The sequence below is a fragment of the Schistocerca americana genome, chromosome 9, assembly GCF_021461395.2.
Source record: "Schistocerca americana isolate TAMUIC-IGC-003095 chromosome 9, iqSchAmer2.1, whole genome shotgun sequence".
Classification (NCBI taxonomy): Eukaryota; Metazoa; Arthropoda; class Insecta; order Orthoptera; family Acrididae; genus Schistocerca; species Schistocerca americana.
This window is the reverse complement of record NC_060127.1, coordinates 25,716,284-25,739,281: the sequence shown is the minus strand read 5'-3', so window position 1 is coordinate 25,739,281 and position 22,998 is coordinate 25,716,284. Positions and strand designations below refer to the sequence as shown.

At 41.0% G+C, this 22,998-nt stretch overlaps 1 protein-coding gene across 1 annotated transcript in view; it reads right to left on the bottom strand.

Moving 5' to 3' along the window:
• Window positions 1-22,998, bottom strand: part of LOC124551228 (microtubule-associated protein futsch-like) — a 365,786-nt gene that overhangs the window by 77,938 nt on the left and 264,850 nt on the right. The window contains exons 31-32 of the mRNA XM_047126221.1: window positions 9,011-9,103; window positions 6,089-6,325 (exon numbers count right to left, since the gene is read on the bottom strand). Coding sequence (XP_046982177.1) covers window positions 6,089-6,325; window positions 9,011-9,103 — 330 coding nt within the window. The remainder of the gene's footprint in view (window positions 1-6,088; window positions 6,326-9,010; window positions 9,104-22,998) is intronic.

Below are 22,998 nucleotides of genomic sequence, written 5' to 3'. Positions count from 1 at the left end.
CCATACAGATGTCTTGTGTGATTAATCTTGCAATTGGTTTTGATCTTCTCATGATCTTTGTACTCTACAGCAATGGACCCTTACCTAGTTAGCATTTATTGCAAATCTCTTGCCCAGCACAAAGTCCCAAGTGCCTGGGAAAAAGAACAAGTGTCCTGTATATTAGAAGGGCAAAAGAAAGGACTCGCAAAATTACAGACCATTATCCCTAACATCGGTTTGCTGCAGAATCCCTGAACACATTTTCAGTTAAAATATATTTTCTTGAGACAGAGAATCTTATGTCCATGAATGAGCAGGGTTTTAGAAAGCACCACCCACGGAAAACTTAGCTTGCCCTTTTCTCACATTTATACTGTGAACTATGGATGAAGGGCAACAGGCAGATTCCATTTTTCTATATTTCTGGAAAGCATTTGACATTGTGCCCCACTGCAAGCCGTTAAAGAAGGTCCGAGTGTATGGAATAGGCTCACATGTACGTGAGTTGCTGGAAAATTTCTTAAGTTGTAACTGCTTGTATGACATCCTCAACAATGAGTGTTCATCAGAGACAAGGTTATCATCAGGAGTGCCCCAGGGAATGACCACTATTATTCTCTATATACACATATGATTTGGTGGACCAGATGGGCAGCAATTTGCAGTTGAAGGTGTCGAAGTTCAGTGAATGTAGGAGGATACAAGATGACTTGGTGAAAATTTCTAACTGGTGTGATGAATGGTACCTAGCTCTAAATGTGGAAAAATGTATGTTAATGCAGATCAGTAGAAAAAACAAACCTGTAATGTTTGGATACAGCATTAATAGTATCCTGCTTGACAGAGTCAAGTCGTTTGAATATCTGGGTGTAAAGTTGCAATGTGATATGAAATGGAACAAGCATGTGAGGATTGTGGTAGGAAAGGCGAATGATTGGCTTTGGTTTATTGGGAGAATTCTGGGAAAATGTGGTTCATTTGTAAAGGACACCACACATAGGACACTGGTGTGACCTATTCTTGAGTACTGCTCATGTGTTGGGATCCATACTAGGTCAGATTAAAGGAAGACATCAAAACAATTCACAGGCGGGCTGCTAGATTTGTTACTGGTAGGTTCGAACAACACACAAGTATTATGGGCATACTTCAGGGACTCAAATGATAATCCCTGGAAGGTAGACGACAATCTTTTCGAGGAACATTATTCAAAAAATTTAGAGCTGATGGCAGAATGGTTCTACTGCCTTCAACATACATTGCACATTATGGACTACGAAGATAAGATAAGATACGAGAAATTAGGGCTCATATGGAGACACACAGACAGTTGTTTTTCTCTTGCTCTATTTGCAAGTGGAACAGAAAAGAACATGACTAGTAGTGGTACTCCACCATACAGCCTATGGTGGACTGTATAATACCAATGTAGATTAGGTGTAGCTGACAGGAAATCATGGATCCAATAGCACAACTGAGATGAGACTTCATAAGGATGCAATTTCTTCAGTAGATGCTGGTGATGAATGGTGTTGAAAGCCTCTTGAACATTAGGAACATGGATCAATTTGAGATCCATGTCAGTAGTACCATTACTTTGCTGGAATACAGAGCTAGTTCTGTTTCACAAGAGAGAAATTTTTATTTTCTTTGCTGTGATTCATAATGTCCTTCGGTGACGACGAGATCACTTCCCTTGACGTTGATCTCATCCTCACCAAAGGTCAGCTACAGAGTTCAGTTCAGATTAAACATACTGACAAACAACATTATTCAATATGACAGCTGCCATAGTTTCCATGTCAAGTTCTCCCTCCCATACAGCCTCGGCTTCTGGGCCAAATGTATTTGCTCCGATGCAGACTCTTTACAGCAATACACAACCACTCTCATCTCCACCTTCACTGGACGTAATTACCCCACCAGCCCAGTTCAGAAGCACTTTTCACAGGCCATCACATCAAATCTTGGTACTGCTGACCCCTTGAAAAAACAGCTGAGGACACCACTTTTCACTCAGTATTATCCTAGCCTCGAATGTATTAATCCAGCTACTTCGTTAAGGCTACAACTCCCTGAAATTGTGCTCTGAAATGAGGTCCATTCTGACCAACATTTTTCCCACCACAACTAGAATAGCTTTTCATCACCTTCCCAATTTCCGCAACATCCTTGTCAAACCCTATGCATCCTTCTGCACCCATCTCCCTACCCTATGGTTTCTACCCCAGTGACCATTCCCATTATAAGACTTGCCCAATGCACCCTTCTACTACCTGCACCAGCCCTGAAACTGGCAAAACACGTACTATCAAAACAACATGTCATATAAATGGCATGACAGCTAGGATGAACGGCCATAGGCAGAGGGTGTATACGACTAACACACAATGCCCTGTTTCAGTGCAAGCTCTGCAACATGACAGTCATGACCTCAGTGCCTGTTCCTCTACACCTGCCATTTGGATTATTCCCCCAGGCACCAGTTTCTCAGAACTCCGCAGGTGGGAACTGGAGCTAAAACATGTCCATGGTTCTCACTACCCACCTGACCATGATCTATGTTAATTTCTTCAGTCTCAGCATTTCTTCATTCTGTTTTATCTTCCATTTTCTGACCTGTCTATTTTTTGTTGCCCCTCACCCACCTCCATTGCAAACAATGCACTGTGCGCAATGTATTGGCAGTAACTCTTTCTTGTGTATTATCCCGTATTCCACTTTTAAGCTCTCAGGTTTTCAAATTTCGTCTAGTGCAGTCCCTAGCAATCAATCTTTCCTTCTCATCCTGTCTGGTAAGTCTCTCATAGTCCACGGTTCTGGGTGGCTGTTACAAATTCTTCCCCTTTTCCTAAGCCTCTCTAGTCCCTTTCCTTCATGCCTCTTCCTCCACCTTCAACCCTGCTGGACGGAGGAGCCAAACAATGCACTGTGCGCAATGTATTGACAGTAACTCTTTCTTGTGTATTATCCCGTATTCCACTTTTAAGCTCTCAGGTTTTCAAATTTCGTCTAGTGCAGTCCCTAACAATCAATCTTTCCTTCTCATCCTGTCTGGTAAGTCTCTCGTAGTCCACGGTTCTGGGTGGCTGTTACAAATTCTTCCCCTTTTCCTAAGCCTCTCTAGTCCCTTTCCTTCATGCCTCTTCCTTAACCTTCAACCCTGCTGGACGGAGGAGCCACAGGCTCCGATAACTTGCAAACTTCAATATCTTTTATACGTGTGTCTTCCTGCCGCCACTTGGTGGGTAGATTTTTTTATCTGTCCACTTATGTTATACATTGAAAAATTGATTAGTTTCATCAATATCCCTCATTAGTCGTATCTAGTATGGGTCCTAAATGTTCTAGGATGCATCACTAGGGCATTTCGTAAGTAACCTCTTTTGTAGACTGACTGCATTTTCCTGTCGTACCAGTGGGCCAAAGTCTGCCACTTGTATTACCGACAACTGAGTCTATGTGACCATTCAATTTTGTATCCCTACAAATGGTTGTTACATCCCAGTTTTTGTGAGGGTTAACCGATTTCAACTGTGATTCACTGATATTGTTGTCTTAGTGTACTGTGTTTCTTTCTTTCTTTTTTTTCTTTTTCTTTTAAGTATACAATGTCATATTTCTGAAAATTTAAAGCAAGTTGACAATGCTTGCACCACTTGAAATCTTTTCCAGATCTGACTGAATATTTGTGGAGCTTCATTTCAGACACTCCTTCATTATAGATAACTGACACATCATTTGTAAGATGTCCGAGATTATAAGCAATGTTGTCTGTAAGGTCATTTATATATGACACGAACATCAGGATTCACAACTTGCTTCCCTGGAGTATACCTGAAGTTACTCACATATCTGTCCATGACTCTTCATCCAATCCAACTTCTTGAGTCCTCCCTACCAAGAAATTCTCAACCCAGTCGCAAATTTTGCTTCATACTTCATATGACCATACTTCTGTCAGTAATTGTAGCTGAGATAGAGATCAAAAGTTTTTCAGAGGACAAGAAATACTGCTTCCACCTCGATCCCTGGCTTTTTCTGAAGACTATGTGAGATCTTGTAAAAAGATTTTCGGCACTCAACTGTTATGGGAGTGATCAGTCAATCACACAGCACACACACACACACACACACACACACACACACACACAGTGCTCCACTAACAAAGGTCCAAGCATATGGAATGCATCCTCAACTACGTGAATGGCTCAAAGTCTTTTTTAGTGGCGACAGTGTAGTGTATGGGAAATTGCCATTGTCGAATGGCTGTAGGAGGGTACAAGACAACATAGACAAAATTTCTATTTGGTGTAGTAATGGCACCTTGCTCTACATGTAGGAAAATGTAAGTTAATGCAGATGAGAAGTAAAAACAGTCCTGTTGTGTTCGAATAAACTATCAGAGATGTCCTGCGCAACACAGTCATGTCATTTCAATATCTAGGTGTAATGTAGTAAAACAATATGAAATGGAACGAACCAATCAGGTCAGTTGTAGAGAAGGCAATCAACTACAGTTTACTGATAGAATTCTAGGAATGTGTAGTTTGTCTACAGAGGCATATATGACACTTGTGTGACCCATTTTCGAGTACTGCTTGAGTATCTGGAAGCCCCACCTGGTCATATTAAAGGAAGACATTGAAACAATTCAGAGACTAGCCGTTAGATTTATTAAAAATGGTTCAAATGGCTCTGAGCACAATGGGACATAACTTCTGAGGTCATCAGTCCCCTAGAACTTAGAACTACTTAAACCTAACTAACCTAAGGAAGTCAGACACATCCATGCCCGAGGCAGGATTCGAACCTGCAACTGTAGCAGTCGCACAGTTCCAGTCTGTAGCACCTAGAACTGCTCGGCCACTCCGGCCGGCTTAGATTTATTACCGGTAGGTTCAATAGACAAGCAGGTATTATGGAAATGCATTGTGAACTCAAATGGAAATCCCTAGTGGGAAGATGATATTCTTCTAGTGAAACACTACTGAGAAAATTTAGAGAACTGGCATTTGCGGCTGACTCCAGAATAATGCTATTGCCACCAACATACACTGAGCATAAGGACCGTGAAACTGGGGCATGTACAAATGCATATAGACAGTCGTTCTTCCCTTATTCCACTTGCGAGTGGAAAAGGAAAGGCAAAGACAAGCAGTGATACAACATACGCTCTACCACACACTGTATGGTGGCTTGTGGAGTATGTGTGTATATGTAGATGTAAAATGAGTTACATCTCCAGAAAGTATCAGCCCATCAAGTTCAGAAGTAGCTGAAATCTGTGCGAAATGTAATTTTTCACACGGTTCTTGCAATAAAAGGCAGTTGGAGTGGTAGGTGAGCTGTGAAGAGGCACCGACAACATCCGAGACAAAGCTGTATGCTGGTCATCTCACAGTTATCCATCTGATTTTCTTTGGTGCCCAAAAGACAGTTCTAATCCCATGTTCACTTAAGATTCACCCAATTCTGGATCCGTGCCAAAGATGTCGTGTCATCCAGCTGGACTCTGATTTACATCTTCAAGGGAGAGAGAGCTGACAGACATTTGTAATGAAATAATTCCAGAAAGGCGACTAGAATCATTTAAGCAGCAAATCCACTGTGAAAGAATTTGCGGTTACAATTCTACAATATGACTTAAAATAGTTTGTCAGTTACCACCTACAGAGATGCATGGCACCAAAAGGCATAAACAGTGTCTTAACCTTAAAGTGGTGGTGGTGGTTAGTGTTTAACGTCCCGTCGACAACGAGGTCAGTAGAGACGGAGCGCAAGCTCGGGTTAGGGAAGGATTGGGAAGGAAATCGGCCGTGCCCTTTCAAAGGAACCATCCCAGCATTTGCCTGAAACGATTTAGGGAAATCACGGAAAACCTAAATCAGGATGGCCGGAGACGGGATTGAACAGTCGTCCTCCCGAATGCGAGTCCAGTGTCCTTAAAGTGAGATGCTTTTTTACAACTACTGCAGTAAAACAGTGCCAGTATCATTTGCAGCCATAAACATACAGTCATACATTAAACACATCAAGAATGTAATTAAAACAGAGAGGAAATAAGCTTCTCACTATATATTAAGATCCACAGTCAAATGCTTACCAATGACAAAGACGATGATGAGGATGGGCCAGAAATACTATTCTTCAAGAAATTGTTATGCTTAGCAACATTCTCAACTGTCAAAGACCCACACTGTTCAGGACTCGATCTCTTAGCTCTGAGATCCGGGGGTGTATAGCTCGGAGACCTCGGACTGAAGCACGGATTTCGCTCGTCTAGAATGATGACCGATTTGTCGTCATCCTCACTGTCCTCTTGGTAGCCATCTGACTTTATCTAAAAGGAAACGTAGAAAGTAGTTAGTTCTCAAAACAAGTTGACAATGCTTGCACCACTTGAAATCTTGTGTCTGTATATGTGTGGATGGATATGTGTGTGTGTGCGCGAGTGTATACCCGTCCTTTTTTCCCCCCTAAGGTAAGTCTTTCCGCTCCCGGGACTGGAATGACTCCTTACCCTCCCCCTTAAAACCCACATCCTTCTGTCTTTCCCTCTCCTTCCCTCTTTCCTGATGAGGCAACAGTTTGTTGCGAAAGCTTGAATTTTGTGTGTATGTTTGTGTTTGTTTGTGTGTCTGTCGACCTGCCAGCACTTTCATTTGGTAAGTCACATCATCTTTGTTTTTAGATATATTTGCTACACTGAGATTGACAAGTGTGTGCAGACATGCAGTATGGTATGGAGTACACAATCACAGATATGCAGGAAACTATAGCGCCATACGTCTCTCCTAAAAGTCATCAGATGCCTTCTCCGTCATTGTTTGGAACATATTTTCAATTTTGTTTATGTAGGTTTCTTGGAAAACAGTTGAATGGAATCTATACACCGAGATGAAAAAAATAATGGGACACCGATATGCACATATACATATGGCAACAGTATTGTGTACACCAGGGCTTCCCAACGTGTGGTCCGCGGACCCCTTGGGGGTCTGACGGCTCTTTCTAGGGGGTCTGTGGCCACCTTTCACCAAATCGTGTAAAATAATGAGTAAAATTATTGAATAAAGATGTGAAAATCAAATTCATCACTATTTTCTTTTTTCGTGTGAAAACGCGTTTACTTTCACTTCAGGTCGTATTCCCAAGCAGCCTTTGCGGTTCTTACGCGAGAACGCATACACAGTTTAGTCCCGGAGAATGCGGCTTCTCTGATCGAGTGTTTCGCTGCAATACGGGGGTGGTTTGTGCGCCGGGTCACGGCACTAGATGCACTGAAACCTTTTACGCGTGCGCGGAGCGAGTTTGTCGACCAATCAGCGAACAGTTTGGACGTGACGGTGATTGCTCTTAGAGGAAGGCAGCTCCAATGTGTGAAATGTCAATTAAAAAGTAATTTTAATCAGGCTATAGTGTGTTGAAAAAAGGGAGTAAATCCAGTAGCAAGTGTCTGGATACAGTGGGAATTCAAATTGGATCGTTAATTTCAAGTCGTTTTCATTCATCTCTAAACCAAAGACTATTCATACTTTGGGGAGGGGGGGTGGGGGGGTCATTTGGAACATGGCACTTGCATTAACAAGCTTTCAGTTCCCATGGGTTTCGCTCTGAAAGTTAAAGTTACTGTGCTCTTGACTGATTAGGGGTCCGCCATGGATTTTCGACTGAAGAAGGGATCCGCCAGCTGAAAAGGTTGGGAAGCCCTGGTGTACACCATGTGTAAAAGGGTATTGCATTGGCAGAACTGTCATTTGTACTCGGGTGATGCATGTGGATAGATTCGTGATGTGAATTAACAGATTTTGAAAACGGACTGGTAGGTGAAACTAGACGCATGGGACACTTCGTTTTGGAAATCATTATGGAATTCAATATTCTGAGATCAACATTTATTACCAGTAGGTTCGAACAACACGTCAGTGTTACAGAGATGCTTCAGGAACTCAAATGGGAATCTGTGGAGGGAAGGCGATGTTCTTTTCGAGAAACAGTATTGAAAAAATATTGAGAGCCGGCACTTGAAGTTGACTGCTAAATGATCCTACTGCTGCCAATATATATCACGCATAAGGACCACGAAGATAAGATACACGAAATTAGGGCTCATAACAAGGAATACACAGAGTCGATTTTTCCTCCCTCTATTTGCAAGTGGAACAGGAGGGAAAATGACAAGTAGCAGTACAGGGTACCCTCCACCACGCACTGTATGGTGGCTTGTGGAGTATCTATACAGACGTAGAAGTACCTCTTACCACAGACAACACAGTAGTCGATGGCCTTCACTTAACGACCGAAAGCAGTAGCTCTTGCGTGGAGTTATCAGTGCTCACAGACATGCAACACTGTGCAAAACAACAGCAGAATTCAGTATGAGATGTACAACTAATGTATCTGTTAGGACGGTGTAACAAAATTTGGTATTAATGGGCAATGGCAGCAGACGAATGATGGAAGTGGCTTAGCTAAGAGCATGAAGTCACCTGCAGTGCCTCTCCTGGGCCCGTGACCATATTGGTTGGAGTTCAGTGGCATCTACAGTGGGGCAGAGACAGGGGAGGGATAACAGGGTACGGGTGGGGGAGAAAAGTGCGCCATTTGGCAGAGCGTGCAGGGGCTATTCCTCCTCAGTTTTTAAGACTATTTTTTCTATCCAGAACATTACTCTGACTGTATATACACCACTGAAGAGCCTACAGCATTCACAGTTAATTATTAAGTGTAACTATTGTAAATAAACTTATTGTGTTACTTTGGATGTCTGATTGTATTTAAAGACCACCTCAACTGCCAATACACACACACACACACACACACACACACACACACACACACACACACACACACACACACACACCATTTTATCCATCTACATTTTAAAGCGTATTTAGAAATCAGATGTCGAAATTGCGAATGCAGATATACAAGAAGTGATAATTGATAATGACCATTTGTTTCATTCTAATGACATAAATGTCTCAAAAAATAATTTACATACCACCTGAAACTTTCTACCAACCTTATTCACACCATTTCCTTCTAAAAGTGATGCACGATTCCTTGTTTTACGCCTCCATAACGGATTCACTTGTGGTGTGCTGTTCTCCAAAAGCTACAATGAAGATTAAGAGATCGACATAAATATATATTTATGCTGAAATGTTACATGTAATCAATATATAGTACACATAAATATTGCAAATGCAGTTTCAGTCCATTTTAGTTATTATTCAAGCACAAATCAAATCTAATACATAATGAGAAATGGAGCTGTGGAACACCGCAATCCAAACACACACCTCCTGCTTATTGAGAGCAGTCACTTTATCCATCACCAGACTATTCGAGTATCGTCCAGAACTGAGTTAAAATTCAATGACTCGGGCATGGCACTCCGTTAAAAGCTCTGACATGAAGTCACCCCGAAAGACAAATTGAAATATGTTCCTCAATAATGTATTACAGAATTTCAATTATAAAGATGCATTTAAAATATTAATATTTAAATAATGACAGATGGGCATTTTTAGAACTGTAGATATCAAGTGATGTTTCACAAACCGTTGGTAGACTTTAGGCTGTACCTTAACATGCCAGTGAGCTCCATACAGCAGGGTTTTCAAGGCATGGCAGTATGTTATTGACTATCAGAAGGCCCAAACAGCTGAGCATAATGGAAATGAACCAACCTTTACACAATTTACATGTTGCACTGCTTACAGCGAAGGGAAATTGACATAGCTGCCAGACTTTCACTTTCAAATCCCTGTCATTGCATTAACTATTGCGATTTGTTGAGTCTCAATTCACATTTAATATTTATCTTTTGATAGAGTTAAAGACACTTCTTTAATTTCTGGAATTTGCAATTTTACCTACTGTAATAAAGGCCATCTAAGTTTACAAATGTCTCAGTAGAGTGCATTACAATACGGTAAAGTAAGTGTCACAACCTAATGAGAACTCTGCGAATGAATAGCTGTAATGAGGGAGCGAAATATGTGTCACTGCTTTCAGCTGTTAACAAGTCCCTTGCTTGCTAATGGCATGTTATCTGCAAGTTTCCTCAATGTGCATTGTGACAGTTTTCATGACAAGTGTGATTCATACAACTCCCCAAAACATGCCTTTTGCATCAGCTGAAGAGAGGAAAGAATCAACAGGACTCTCAGACATTCAAGACCATGACCACACTGGCAACAGACTCACAACTCCACTTTGTGTTGAAAACCTCAAGCTGCCTCTGCTCTGATTACTTAATAGCAATACAACCAGAGGTTTTCCCATGGGGAATGAAGGAACATTGCCAATGAAGAATGGATCTGATGAAGGACCACGGCTTACCGAACCATAGCAACACACAGTGCAGAGAGTTCGTCCTAAGAGACATCATGGATGTTGTCTCTGGTGTTTCGGCAGGTATTTGCAATTTCATTTTTGCAATATGTAGCTGGAGTCATCCCAAATAAACACTGCTCATCACTTCTTTCATCCAGCACTCAGTGTTGGTTTGTTGCCCATTACAAACACAATGATTTTTAAAACACAATTTTGTGTGTCCATTTGACGGAACAATCCCAAGTTAGTGTAGCGTGATATTCGGTTTAGTGATATGTTGTAACAAGGGCAGAAAAGAATGAAGAATAACCAGTACTCCAGAAATGACTACACTGCCTGGCCCATGATGACTGCTATCATCATGCAGCAGCACTGCTCAGTTGCTGATGAAGTACTTGTTATCCTTTGTGTTTTACTGTTAACACATAATGCTATACTGAATGTCACACTATGTTAACTTGGGACTGCTCCATTGAATGGGCACATAAAATTCTATTTTAAAATCATTTTGTTTGGGAAACAAATCAAGGCTTTCCATCAGCACTGGGATTGCATGAAAGATGACGAGCAGTATTTCTTTGGCCGACTACAGCCTTTTTAAAAAAAAGGACACACACACATCTGCCTAAACTCCAGAGAAAATACGCCTGCCAATCCTTAGGAAGGACACCTGATATAGTAGCTGTACAATATCAGTAACATTGTCACCTAGAAAAAATAAGCTTACATAATTTATTTTTTGTATGTTTGCAGGTATAAGTCTGCAGTAATGGTACACACTAAAATCCCCCCCCCCCCCCCACACACACACACACACACACACTCCCCTCCAGTAATAAATTTGTGATTCCTTGATGTCTCAAAATGTGTCCTCTCAATCTATCCCTTCTTTTAATCAAGTTGCGCTACAAATTTCTTTTCTCCCAAATTCTGTTCAGTACCTCCTCATTAGTTATGTGATCACTATCTAATCTTCAGCATTCTCTTGCAGCACCACATTTCAAAATCATCTATTCTCTTATTGACCAAACAGTTTATCATCCATGATTCACTTCCACACAAGGCCACAATCCAGACAAATATCTTCAGAGAAGACTTCCTAACACTTAAATCCATATTTTATGTTAACAAATTTCTCTCCTTCAGAAACACTTTTCTTGCCATTGCCAGTCTACATTTTATACCCTCTCTACTTCTTGCATCATCAGTTATTTTACTGTCCAAATAGCAAAACTCATCTACTGCTTAAAGTTTCTCATTTCCTTAAATTCCCTCAGCATCATCTGACTTTGTTCAACTAGTTTTCAGTATCCTTGTTTTGCTTTTGATTATGTTCATCTTATATCCTGCTTTCAAGACAATGTTCATTCCGCTCAACTGCTCTTCCAGGTCTTTTGCTTTCTCTGACAGAATTATATCATCATCAGCAAACCTCAAAGTTTTCATTTCTGCTCCCTGATCTGTGATTCTTCTACAAAATTTTCTTTGGTTTCCTTCTCTGTCTACTCAATGTACAGAATGAATAACACCATTAAGAGGCTACAAGCTTGGCTCACTCCCTTCTCAACCTCTGCTTCCCTTTCAAGCCCTTCGACTCTTTATAACTGCCGTCTGGTTTCAGTACAAATTGTAAATAGCCTTTCACTCCTTGTATTTTACTCCTGTTATCTTCAGAATTTCAAAGACAGTATACTAATCAACAATGTCAAAAGTGTTACGCAAGTCTAAAAATGTTGTATCATGTGATATTTAGTTTTCTGCATTTGATGGGGTACCATACTGCAACAATCTATGACAACGTGGTGGAAGTGTTTGGTATCAGTGCCCCATCACATGTTAATTGGTGCATATGCTTCGAGTGTGGCCAAACAAATGAACAACCAAGCTGCAGACCCCTTCTCTGCGGAGAAACAGGAATTGTAAGAGAAGCAGAGGCCCCGCTGATCGTTGACTGACGTACAACAATAGCAGAAAAAGTAAAAATCAGTTGTGGACGAGCTTCCAATAACTCGCACGATGTTCTGAATGTGACATAGGTCGCAGTTCGGTGGGTTCTGTGATTGTTCACAACCATTCACAAAGCCCACCAAACTGCAGAAGCAGTGGAAATGTTGCAGCCATGCCACGCCAATCCAGGACTTCTTCAGCTGCCTAATCACAGAGAATGAGTGCCGAGTGTATCGCTGTGACCCAACAACAGTGGAGGAAAGAAGCAATGCACACATGGTTCCACCACCACTAAAAAAAGTGAAGACCTGACTTTTCTGGGTAATATGACAGTGAATGTCTTTCAGGACTGCCAAGGTGTGGCTTTAAGAGATTACGATCGTAAGGGGCAAAGTGTTACAGCAACATACTACTCGAGGTTATGGGAGGACCAAGGAGACAAGAGTGTCACGGGAAGCTGTCCGAGGTGGCTCATTCTGTACAGGACAGTCACACGTCTCACTTTTTTGGGTTATCAAACATTACCTCGCTCCCTGTATTCCCCTAACGGCCATCCAGTGCCTGCTTTCTCTTTCCTCAACTTGATGAAGTATCGGATGTCAGGCATTCCTAGAATGATGATTTTTGAGTTGGTTTGTATCATGAACAACCAAAATACTGTTCAGATCGCTGGTAGATGTCCTATTATATGGAAAAACATGAAGGATGAATATGTAGAGCTGGGCTTACATCACCAACAAATTTCACAATCACAGCTTGATTTTTTTTTTTTTTATGTAATACTTTATCAACAACCTCTCTTCAGTGTACAATTATCTATATTCATGCAGACATTTAAAAAAGGTCATAAAATCCATTAAGATAATATACTAATCATTACTTACCACTAACCCCTTCAATTATTTAAAGAACCAAACTTCCATTGAAACGAGTGATTACAAATCAGTTTATGCATTTATTTGCCTTTATGCATGCAAGTGAGAAAAAGTTTAAGGAAAGGTTTGAAAATAGTAGATCCCTCGAACGAAAAACTGCACCCTCTTCTTGGAAAAAAGCACAGATCACACTGTTCCAAAAGAAGGGTAGCACAAGTGATCTACAAAAAATATATCTGACACCGATTTGTTGTCAAATCTTAGAACATATTCTGAGCTCAAACATAATCAGGTATCTCAAACAGAATGTCCTCCTCAATGCCACCAGTGAGAATTCCAAAATAATCAATCATGTGAAACACAACTTGTAAATTTCTCACATGGCATACTGATAGCTTGCTTATTGTCAAAAGTACAATCATATGGGGTATCAAGTAAAATTTGAGACTAGATTGAGGAATTTTTGGTAGGGAGGACACAGCATATTATCTTGGATAGAGAGTAATCGTCAGATGTAGAAGTAACTTCGGGTGTGCCCCAGGAAAGTGTGTTGGGACCAGGGGCCGTGGCAAGGGAAGTATCATATTACACTGGACAAAATGACTTCATAAATCAGTGAATATATTACTCCAACAGATTCAATAATTTTTTTAAATATAATTATGTAGCAATAATGGTTGCAATGTATTTCAAATACATTTTAACAGAAGAATAAGAGGGTCAAATACCTTACTATCCAAACCAATAAATATCATTTAACTTAAAACGGCCACCTTATTATCTATTAACACACATTTTTTACCCGGAACTCCGTAACAGTTACCACAATCTACTTTAAGAAAAACCAAATTTTACAGATTTGTCAGTCGAGGACCCCAACTCTCCTTTGTTGAGAGATATTCCATTCCCCAACCCCCTCCCCCCCCCCCCCTTTCCCATTAGCCCCTCCTTGACCGACTTCTAGAATTGCCCCTGGTTGCCCCTCGCTGTAACAGTAACCTCAGACATTTTATTGCTGCTGCAGTTATCTACGATGAAGTACTGTTTGAAAGAAGCTACAATGTGGTGCAAAAATTTGCAACCTGCTTGAAATGTTCAGAAATGTAAAATTGTGCAGTTAACAAAACAAAACAAAAACGTTGTATCCTATGACTATAATATCAATGAGTCACTGTTGGAATTGGCCGACTCGTACGAATACCTGGGCGTAACACACTGTAGGTATATAAAATGAACTGATCACATAGGCTCAGTTGTGGGTAAAGCAGGTGGTAGACTTCACTTTATTGATAGAATACTGGGGAAGTGCAATCAGTCTGCAAAGGAGATTGCTTACAAATCACTCGTGTGACAAGTTCTAGAATGTTACATAACTGTGTGGCACCTGTAACAAGTACGGTTAACAGAGGATACTGAACATGTGCAGACAAGGGCAGGACGAACGTTCACAGGTTTGTTTGATCCTTGGCAGACTCTTGAAGACAGACCGGAAGACTCTTGAAGACAGACGTAAACAATCTTGAGGAAGACTATTAGCAAAGTTTCAAGAACCAGCTTGAAATGGTGATTCAAAAAATATACTACAGACCCCTACATATCACTCATGTAGGGATCATGAGGATAAGGTTAGAATAATTACTGCATGCACAGCGGCATTCAAACAATGATTCTTCCCATGCTCCATACGAGAATAGAATAGCAAGAAACCTCAATAGCTGGTACAATGACACATCTGACAGAGGTTTCCAGAGTACAGATGTGGCTGTAGGTGTAGATTATGAAACACTAGATGAATATAGTCTGGGTAATTTTCATTACATTTTTTTTAAAAGCTCCACTTTTGTATCACACAGTTACATAATTTTGCGGTACATACAGTGGTATATGCAGATACTGGCTTCACACTGTGTTGTGAATAGTGTTAGTAATGCTTAAGTTTGACTGCGCAAACAGTGAAAATGTAGTAAGTGACAAACCTTTTTTTATTTCATCATTTTGTGGTGGGTGTTGGTGAGAAAAAGCTTCATAAAGGTTTTGAAATTATGTGTAAAGTTTGTTGCAAGTTGAAAAGTGATTAAACAGAAAACGTGCTCTTTAGTACTTGTACACATAAATTTTAGTTTTTAAGACAATATTTACAAATTTGAAAAACAGACTAAGTCTTGTATATATTCCTTGTTACCACATGTTGTGGTTTTCTTGGTTTTTTTTATTGCACTTGTTTTCTTTCACAGTTTGTCATCTGCAACCATATAGAAGTAAATATAGAAAAGTTACTTGCATCAAAATTTTACAACTCAAAATGTTACAGTTAAGCCAAATATTAACAAGCCATAGCATTCCCTGTTGTAAATGTCAATGTAAATAATTTTTCTACGTTAAGTTCTACATGGTAGTAAATGACAAACTGTGAAAGAAAACAAGTGCAATAAAAAAATAAAAACCCAAGAAAACCACAGCATGTGGTAAAAAGGTATACATACAAAACTTAGCCTATTTTTCAAATTTGTACATAGTCTTAAAAACTCAAATTTATGTGTGTACAAGTAGTATACAGCATTTCTTCCTGTTTAATAGAAAAAAAATGAGTTCACTGATGACACTGAAAATTCAGCAAAACATGTCTGGGAAATAGCAAAAAGATGCAAAAATGTGTTTTGCTCAAAGTTGGACCCCCTCCAAAAACAAATCTATTTTTAAGCAAAAATGCACAGAAGAACTTCAACCTCAAGATGATTATTTAGTAATATAGATCATTGCTATAGACATGGCTATTTTATTTCAGAGGTGTGTTCAAACAAAAGGGATGCCACTGTCATATATGTTGGCTCAGACATTCCAATTGTCATCTGTTACAGTCCAAAATGTCAATTATACTCTGGTCTTTGTTTTGTTTCCTTCAGTTCGTTTCATTTATTTTTCCTCAAACTGCAAAAATGAGGGCCTTAAATTGCACATACTTTAATGCAACTGGAAGAAAGCGGCACAAATAGCAGATGTTTACCATGTGGCCCTGATTCATGAACACTATTTATCTGAAGGGGCAGTTGGAGAAAATGAAGGTAAGTCGATATATGCTAGAATTCTGAAAAACTCCAGAACGTGCATTTAAGTCAAAAATGGAATTTCATTCATGCTGATGGTGGATTTTTGCCCCAGGGACTCGGCTACCATCAGAATGAAAGAGTGTGAGGAAGGAAGCACAAAAGGAGACTTTTATTACGAGGACAGTACTCTCCTTCCCAGGAAATGAGAAGAATGGTAGACAGCTGCCCACAGCAGAATGAATAACTGTTGGCCAGTTGTGGTGCCAATGCCCACAACCTGACGTGTGCAAGCAGCAACAATGACAGCAGATTTGAGTAGCTACTCCAATATCTACTCAAGAGAAACTTGGAAATCTTGAACAGGGGTAGGGAACCTACCTTCAGGAACAGAAGAAGGGAAGAAGTGGTTGACATAATTCTAATGGGTCGGTATGTCAAACAATGGCATGTGGCATTGAAGGCATTTTTATTTGATCAAATGTATATCAAATTTGAGGCTGAAATGGGTGTTACATAGAAAACAGCCAACTTGAATCCTAGGAAAACAGACTAGGAGTTCTATAGGAAAGACCAAAACTTTAAACTTACCTGAAGCCAGAACTTTGGTAAGAAATTCTCATTGAAGAGATATATACTAGAGGCTACTTTTGCCAATGATACACAGTACCATTTATGAGGAAGCATCCAGAAAATGTACTGGAATCTCAAGCTTCTTGGCAGAACTCTGCCAGTGGAGGAGGTAGTGAAGTGAATGTGAAACTACCAATGGACCCTCACACGTTCCAAGGCAAGAGTTACTCTTGCGAGCACAAGAAAGGTGTGTGGTAAAAACTGAGGTCTAAACCCCTGGAGTACAAGTTGGATATAAACCACTGTAATATGACCTACAATAATTTGCGAAGCTACAGTTAGGTAGAATAAAGTACAACAGGAGGTGGCTGCTTAAGAGCTTGGCCTGCTTAGCCTTGATAGGCAGAATTAGCAGTACACCCACTGTTGGGATGGAGACCATGCTGCACATCCCCCATTACATCTTGGGTTATAATGGAGGCAGCAGGGGGCAAATGGATTAAAATCTGGAAATAACTGGAGACATTTAGGATATCTAGAAGCTCTCACCAATATGCTGAGTATGGTAAATGTAGGAATGGTCAGAGAAATACCATCTGACCATACAATAACTTTCAGCTGCTTCAATAATCCTTTCCATCTATTAGTTTGAAGAAACGAACAGTGGAGGAATGAATGACATCATCATTCAGGAGGCGAGTCTGGTTTACTGGTGCGTCAAAAACATATGAAGGTGCTGGGGTTGGGGTATACCGTGTACAGCCTGGACTAGAGAGAGAAATACCTCTAGGGAAACTGGCCAGAGTATTCCAGGGGTAAATATCCACCATCGGAATGTGCACAAAGGAGTATTTGCCTGTGTTCTACAAGGATCGCAGCATCTTATTCTGACAGCCAAGTGCTCTGAAATTGCTATCAACCCCAGAAACGAGATCAAAGATCGCAGCAGAATGCCATGATAGCCTTATGAGACTAGTGGAAAGCAACAGGATAAATCTACTGCGGATCCCCAGTCACTCAGGAATCAGTGGTAATGAGCATGCTGGTAGGTTGGCCAGGACACGTGCAATGACTCCATTTATTGGACTGCAACCTGTCCTAACAGTCACCAAGGCGATGGTAAAATCAAAACTACGTAGTTGGATCAGGAGGCAGCACATATAGTATTGGACTATGATCCAAAAATTCCAATACAAAGCAATGGAGGTCAAAAGAATATGTGGGTCACTCAGTCCCGAAGAAATCGTGTCTAATAAGGAACTAGTAAAGAGTTTCCTACTACTCTTTAAGGATAGTGGTTCACTTTATTAGATTCACAGGGAGCAAACCGTTACAACATACTCAGTTTCAGTGCAGGCAGTAGTGGACTAAGACCACTGTTGCTTTTGTCTCGCTGCACAAATCGAATCAAATCAACATGTAACATACAATTCAAAACATGTATGCACACAGTCATCGCTCACCTAGAACCTACAAGGGTGGTTTGGAAAGTTCTCAGAATCACCACAAGAGGTCAGCACTAGTGCTATGAGTTGCTCACATGATATTCACTGGACTGTTGCCAATAAACACGTGCCACATCAGTGCTCTTGGAAGGGAGTTGAGGTGGTGACATGGTTCTGTTGTCGTTCCCACATAATGATTTGCAAAGATGGGAGGGGGGGGGGGGGGAGGAGGGCAGGGGGGGGGGGGGGAATCGAGATTTGAACAGTGATTAAGTACTTCGTAAAGAAACATATGAAAGCAAAGGACGTCCATGCCAATTTCCACAATACACTGGAGGACTCTGCTCCTTCATATTCAACTGTTGCCAAGTGGACAAGTGAACTTAAATTTGTTCGGGAGCACTTAGATGATGATCTGTGCAGTGATCGGCCAAGATGTGTCACTACTGCAGAAATCATTGCAAAAGTGCAAAAAATAGTTATGGGAAATCTCTGATTGAAAGTGCGTGAAATTGCTCATGCTTGCCAGATGTCACCTGAAAGGATATATCACATTTTAACTGAATAATTAGAAATTAAAAATTATCTGCAAGATGGGTGCCGCGATTCTTGATGCTGGATCAAAAACATATGGGAATGGACATATCAGAACAATGTTTGACGCGTTTTAGGAGAAACAAACAAAATTTTTTATGCCGGCTTGGACAACAGATGAAACTTGGGTGCACTACTATACCCCAGAGACAAAACAACAGCCAAAGCAGTGGACACATGCTGATTCTCCGCCATCAAAGAAAGTAAAGACAATTCCTTCGGTGGAAAAGGTCACGGCATCAGTGTTCTGGGATGTGAAGGGGATTCTGTTTGTAGATTATCTCCCCACTGGACAAACAATTACTGGAGAATACTATGCTAACCTCCTGGACAAATTGCAACAAAAGATACGCAAAAAAAAGGCAGGTTTAGCAAGGTAGAAACTCAAACTCATCTTCCACCAAGACGACGTGCACCCGCACGCGTGTGCCGTAGCCATGACAAAATTATGCTAACTAAGGTATGAATTATTGCCACACCAGCCTTATTCACCTGATATGGCTGATATCCATATTCATATTAACACGAAAAGACATTACTTTGTATACACAGATGAAGTATGGTGATTGCTGGGGCATAAAAGTAATTTTTCTCAAAAATACTAAATGGACATCACCCATTAAATATAACACATTTCAAGTGTATCAAAACAGGAAATTTTAGTATTACACCCTCCCCCCCCCCTTCTCAAGTAAAATTTATGCAGAAGCCCATATGTACACACACATATGTACAAAAAGAAGCACCCATAATACATAGCCGGATGTCAATGCAACTTTGTGCAAATACTCATACCATCAGTGGGTGTGTAAATGATCGGAGTTGTAATTCTCTGTGATATGTAGCAACAGCCACCAGAGTGCAATAGTATTGCTCATATGTAGTGTTGTCACCAGGCCAGGTGGGGTGTAAATAACGTGTTAACGGTGTATTGACGCTGAGTGAGCAATGGGAAGAACACGGACATGCTGCATACTCGTGTGAGATGTGGGGCATCCAGTACGACAGCGGCCAGATGTCAACCGCATGGGAATAAGACGGCAGTGAGCACATCGTAACCCCCTCAAATCTGTGCCTGCCGTCTCAGACCACGTAATGGACCCTCTGAAACATTCTCTGTCATCCCACACGATTGGTAGGAGACTAGCAGCAGCCGGACTAGAGAATTACCGCCCTATGTATAGGCTGCAATAACATCACAACACAAACGGCTGCATCTGGAGTGGCACTGCCACTGGAAAGCACGGACTGCTGACAAATGGCGTCACACTGTACTGAGTGACGAACCGCAGTCCAGCACTACCCCAGACGACCACCATTGGCAATCATGACGGTGACCTGGGTAGAGGTCCCATTCTTCCAAAGTTTTGGAGAGGCACAGTGTTCTTAATCTTGGCGTCACAGTGTGGGGAACCATCGGGTGCGATTTCAGATCGCAGCTGGTAGTGCCAGAGTTAACTCCGATGGCACAACAGTACGTCACTGAGACCCTGCATTCTCGTATGGTATGTCTCACGTGACAGTTTCGTGGTGTCATTTTTCAACAGTACAACAGTTGTCCAACCGTGGTACGTATCTCTCTGATCTGTCCGCATGACGTTTAAGTACTTTCATGGAAACTCAGATCTGTCCCAATAGAACGTATGGGATCAGCATTGACATCAAATACATTCCAGAGCCAGTAACCAGGATATCAAGGACCAATTACAACAGCTGTCAGTCAGTTGGCTTTGGGAGAGGATATTATGGCTTGAGGACACTCTTCCCAATTTAATCAGTGCATGCATCCAAGCCACAGGGGGTGAAAGTATGAGGGTGCTCATACAGCCATGTTCTTTGAAAATTTTACTTGATAAGGTAATCACTCAAATAATATCACACAACCCCCTCAACCTGTGACGTTTGTGTGTGTGTGTGTGTGTGTGTGTGTGTGTGTGTGTGTGTGTGTGTGTGTGGCCATGCTCATGTCGATACCCACAATGCATCTTGAATCTACATCGGTGTGTACTGTGATATGGCATGCCACAACAGGTAAAATAGAACTGTGCACAAAATTTGACCCGACCGCAGCTAAAATCTTACAACCTAGAATCCAGGCGTAACTCAGGAGCCAATTCAGAACTATAATTTGTGTGTGTCTGTTCTAACTCAAAATTTTAAAAAAATCATCAAAGATCTTCTACATGAGTTACTGGATAGGTACCTTAAATCACAGAATATCAAGGTAACAATCTACTCTCACCCCCTAACAATGAAAGTACCGTGAGAATGGTGATTTGTCAGTACCCTGTTCAGTTTAACTCAACTTACGAAATTAACTGCTAGATGGTGCTAGTATGTTCAGTATTGACATTTCGGTTTAAGTTGTTGTTGTTGTTGTTGTTGTTGTGGTCTTCAGTCCTGAGACTGGTCTGATGCAGCTCTCCATGCTACTCTATCCTGTGCAAGCTTCTTCATCTCCCAATACATACTGCAGCCTACATCCTTCTGAATCTGTTTAGTGTATTCATTTCTTGGTCTCCCTCTACGATTTTTACCCTCCACGCTGCCCTCCAATACTAAATTGGTGATCCCTTGGTGCCTCAGAACGTGTCCTACCAACCAATCCCTTCTTCTTGTCAAGTTGTGCCACAAACTTCTCTTCTCCTCAATCCTATTCAATACCTCCTCATTAGTTACGTGATCTACCCATCTAATCTTCAGCACTCTTCTGTAGCACCACATTTCAAAGGCTTCTATTCTCTTCTTGTCCAAACTATTTATCGTCCATGTTTCACTTCCATATATGGCTACACTCCATACAAATACTTTCAGAAACGACTTCCTGACATTTAAATCAATACTCGATGTTAACAAATTTCTCTTCTTCAGAAACGCTTTCCTTGCTATTGCCAGTCTACATTTTATATCCTCTCTACTTCGACCATCATCAGATATTTTGCTCCCCAAATAGCAAAACTCCTTTACTACTTTAAGTGTCTCATTTCCTAATCTAATTCCCTCAGCATCGCTCGACTTAATTCTACTACATTCCATTATCCTCGTTTTGCTTTTGTTGATGTTCATCTTATATCCTCCTTTCAAGACACTGTCCATTCCGTTCAACTGCTCTTCCAAGTCCTTTGCTGTCTCTGACAGAATTACAATGTCATCGGCGAACCTCAAAGTTTTTATTTCTTCTCCATGGATTTTAATACCTACTTCGATTTTTTCTTTTGTTTCCTTTACTGCTTGCTCAATATGCAGATTGAATAACATTGGGGAGAGGCTACAACCCTGTCTCACTCCCTTCCCAACCACTACTTCCCTTTCATGTCCCTCGACTCTTATAACTGCCATCTGGTTTCTGCACAAATTGTAAATAGCCTTTCGTTCCCCGTATTTTACCCCTGCCACCCTCAGAATTTGAAAGAGAGTATTCCAGCCAACATTGTCAAAAGCTTTCTCCAAGTCTACAAATGCTAGAAACGTAGGTTTGCCTTTTCTTAATCTAGATTCTAAGATAAGTGGTAGGGTCAGTATTGCCTCACGTGTTCCCATATTTCTATGGAATCCAAACTGATCTTCCCCGAGGTCGACTTCTACCAGTTTTTCCATTCCTCTGTACAGAATTCGCGTTAGTATTTTGCAGCCGTGACTTGTTAATCTGATAGTTCGGTAATTTTCACATCTGTCAACGCCTGCTTTCTTTGGGATTGGAATTACTGTATGCTTCTTGAGGTCTGAGGGTATTTCGCCTGTCTCATACACTTTGTTCACCAGATGGTAGAGTTTTGTCAGGACTGGCTCTCTCAAGGCTGTCAGTAGTTCTAATGGAATGTTGTCTACTCCCGGGGCCTTGTTTCGAATTAGGTCTTTGAGTGTTCTATCAAATTCTTCACGCAGTATCATATCTCCCATTTCATCTTCATCTACATCCTCTTCCATTTCCATAATACTGTCCTCAAGAACATCGCCCCTGTATAGTCCCTCTATATACTCCTTCCACCTTCCTGCTTTCCCTTCTTTGGTTAGAACTGGGTTTCCATCTGAGCCCTTGATATTCATACAAGTGGTTCTCTTCTCTCCAAAGGTCTCTCTAATTTTCCTGTAGGCAGTATCTATCTTACCCCTAGTGAGGTAAGCCTCTACATCCTTACACTTGTCCTCTCATTTGTCGATTTAAGTGTACAGTGATAATTATTGACTTGA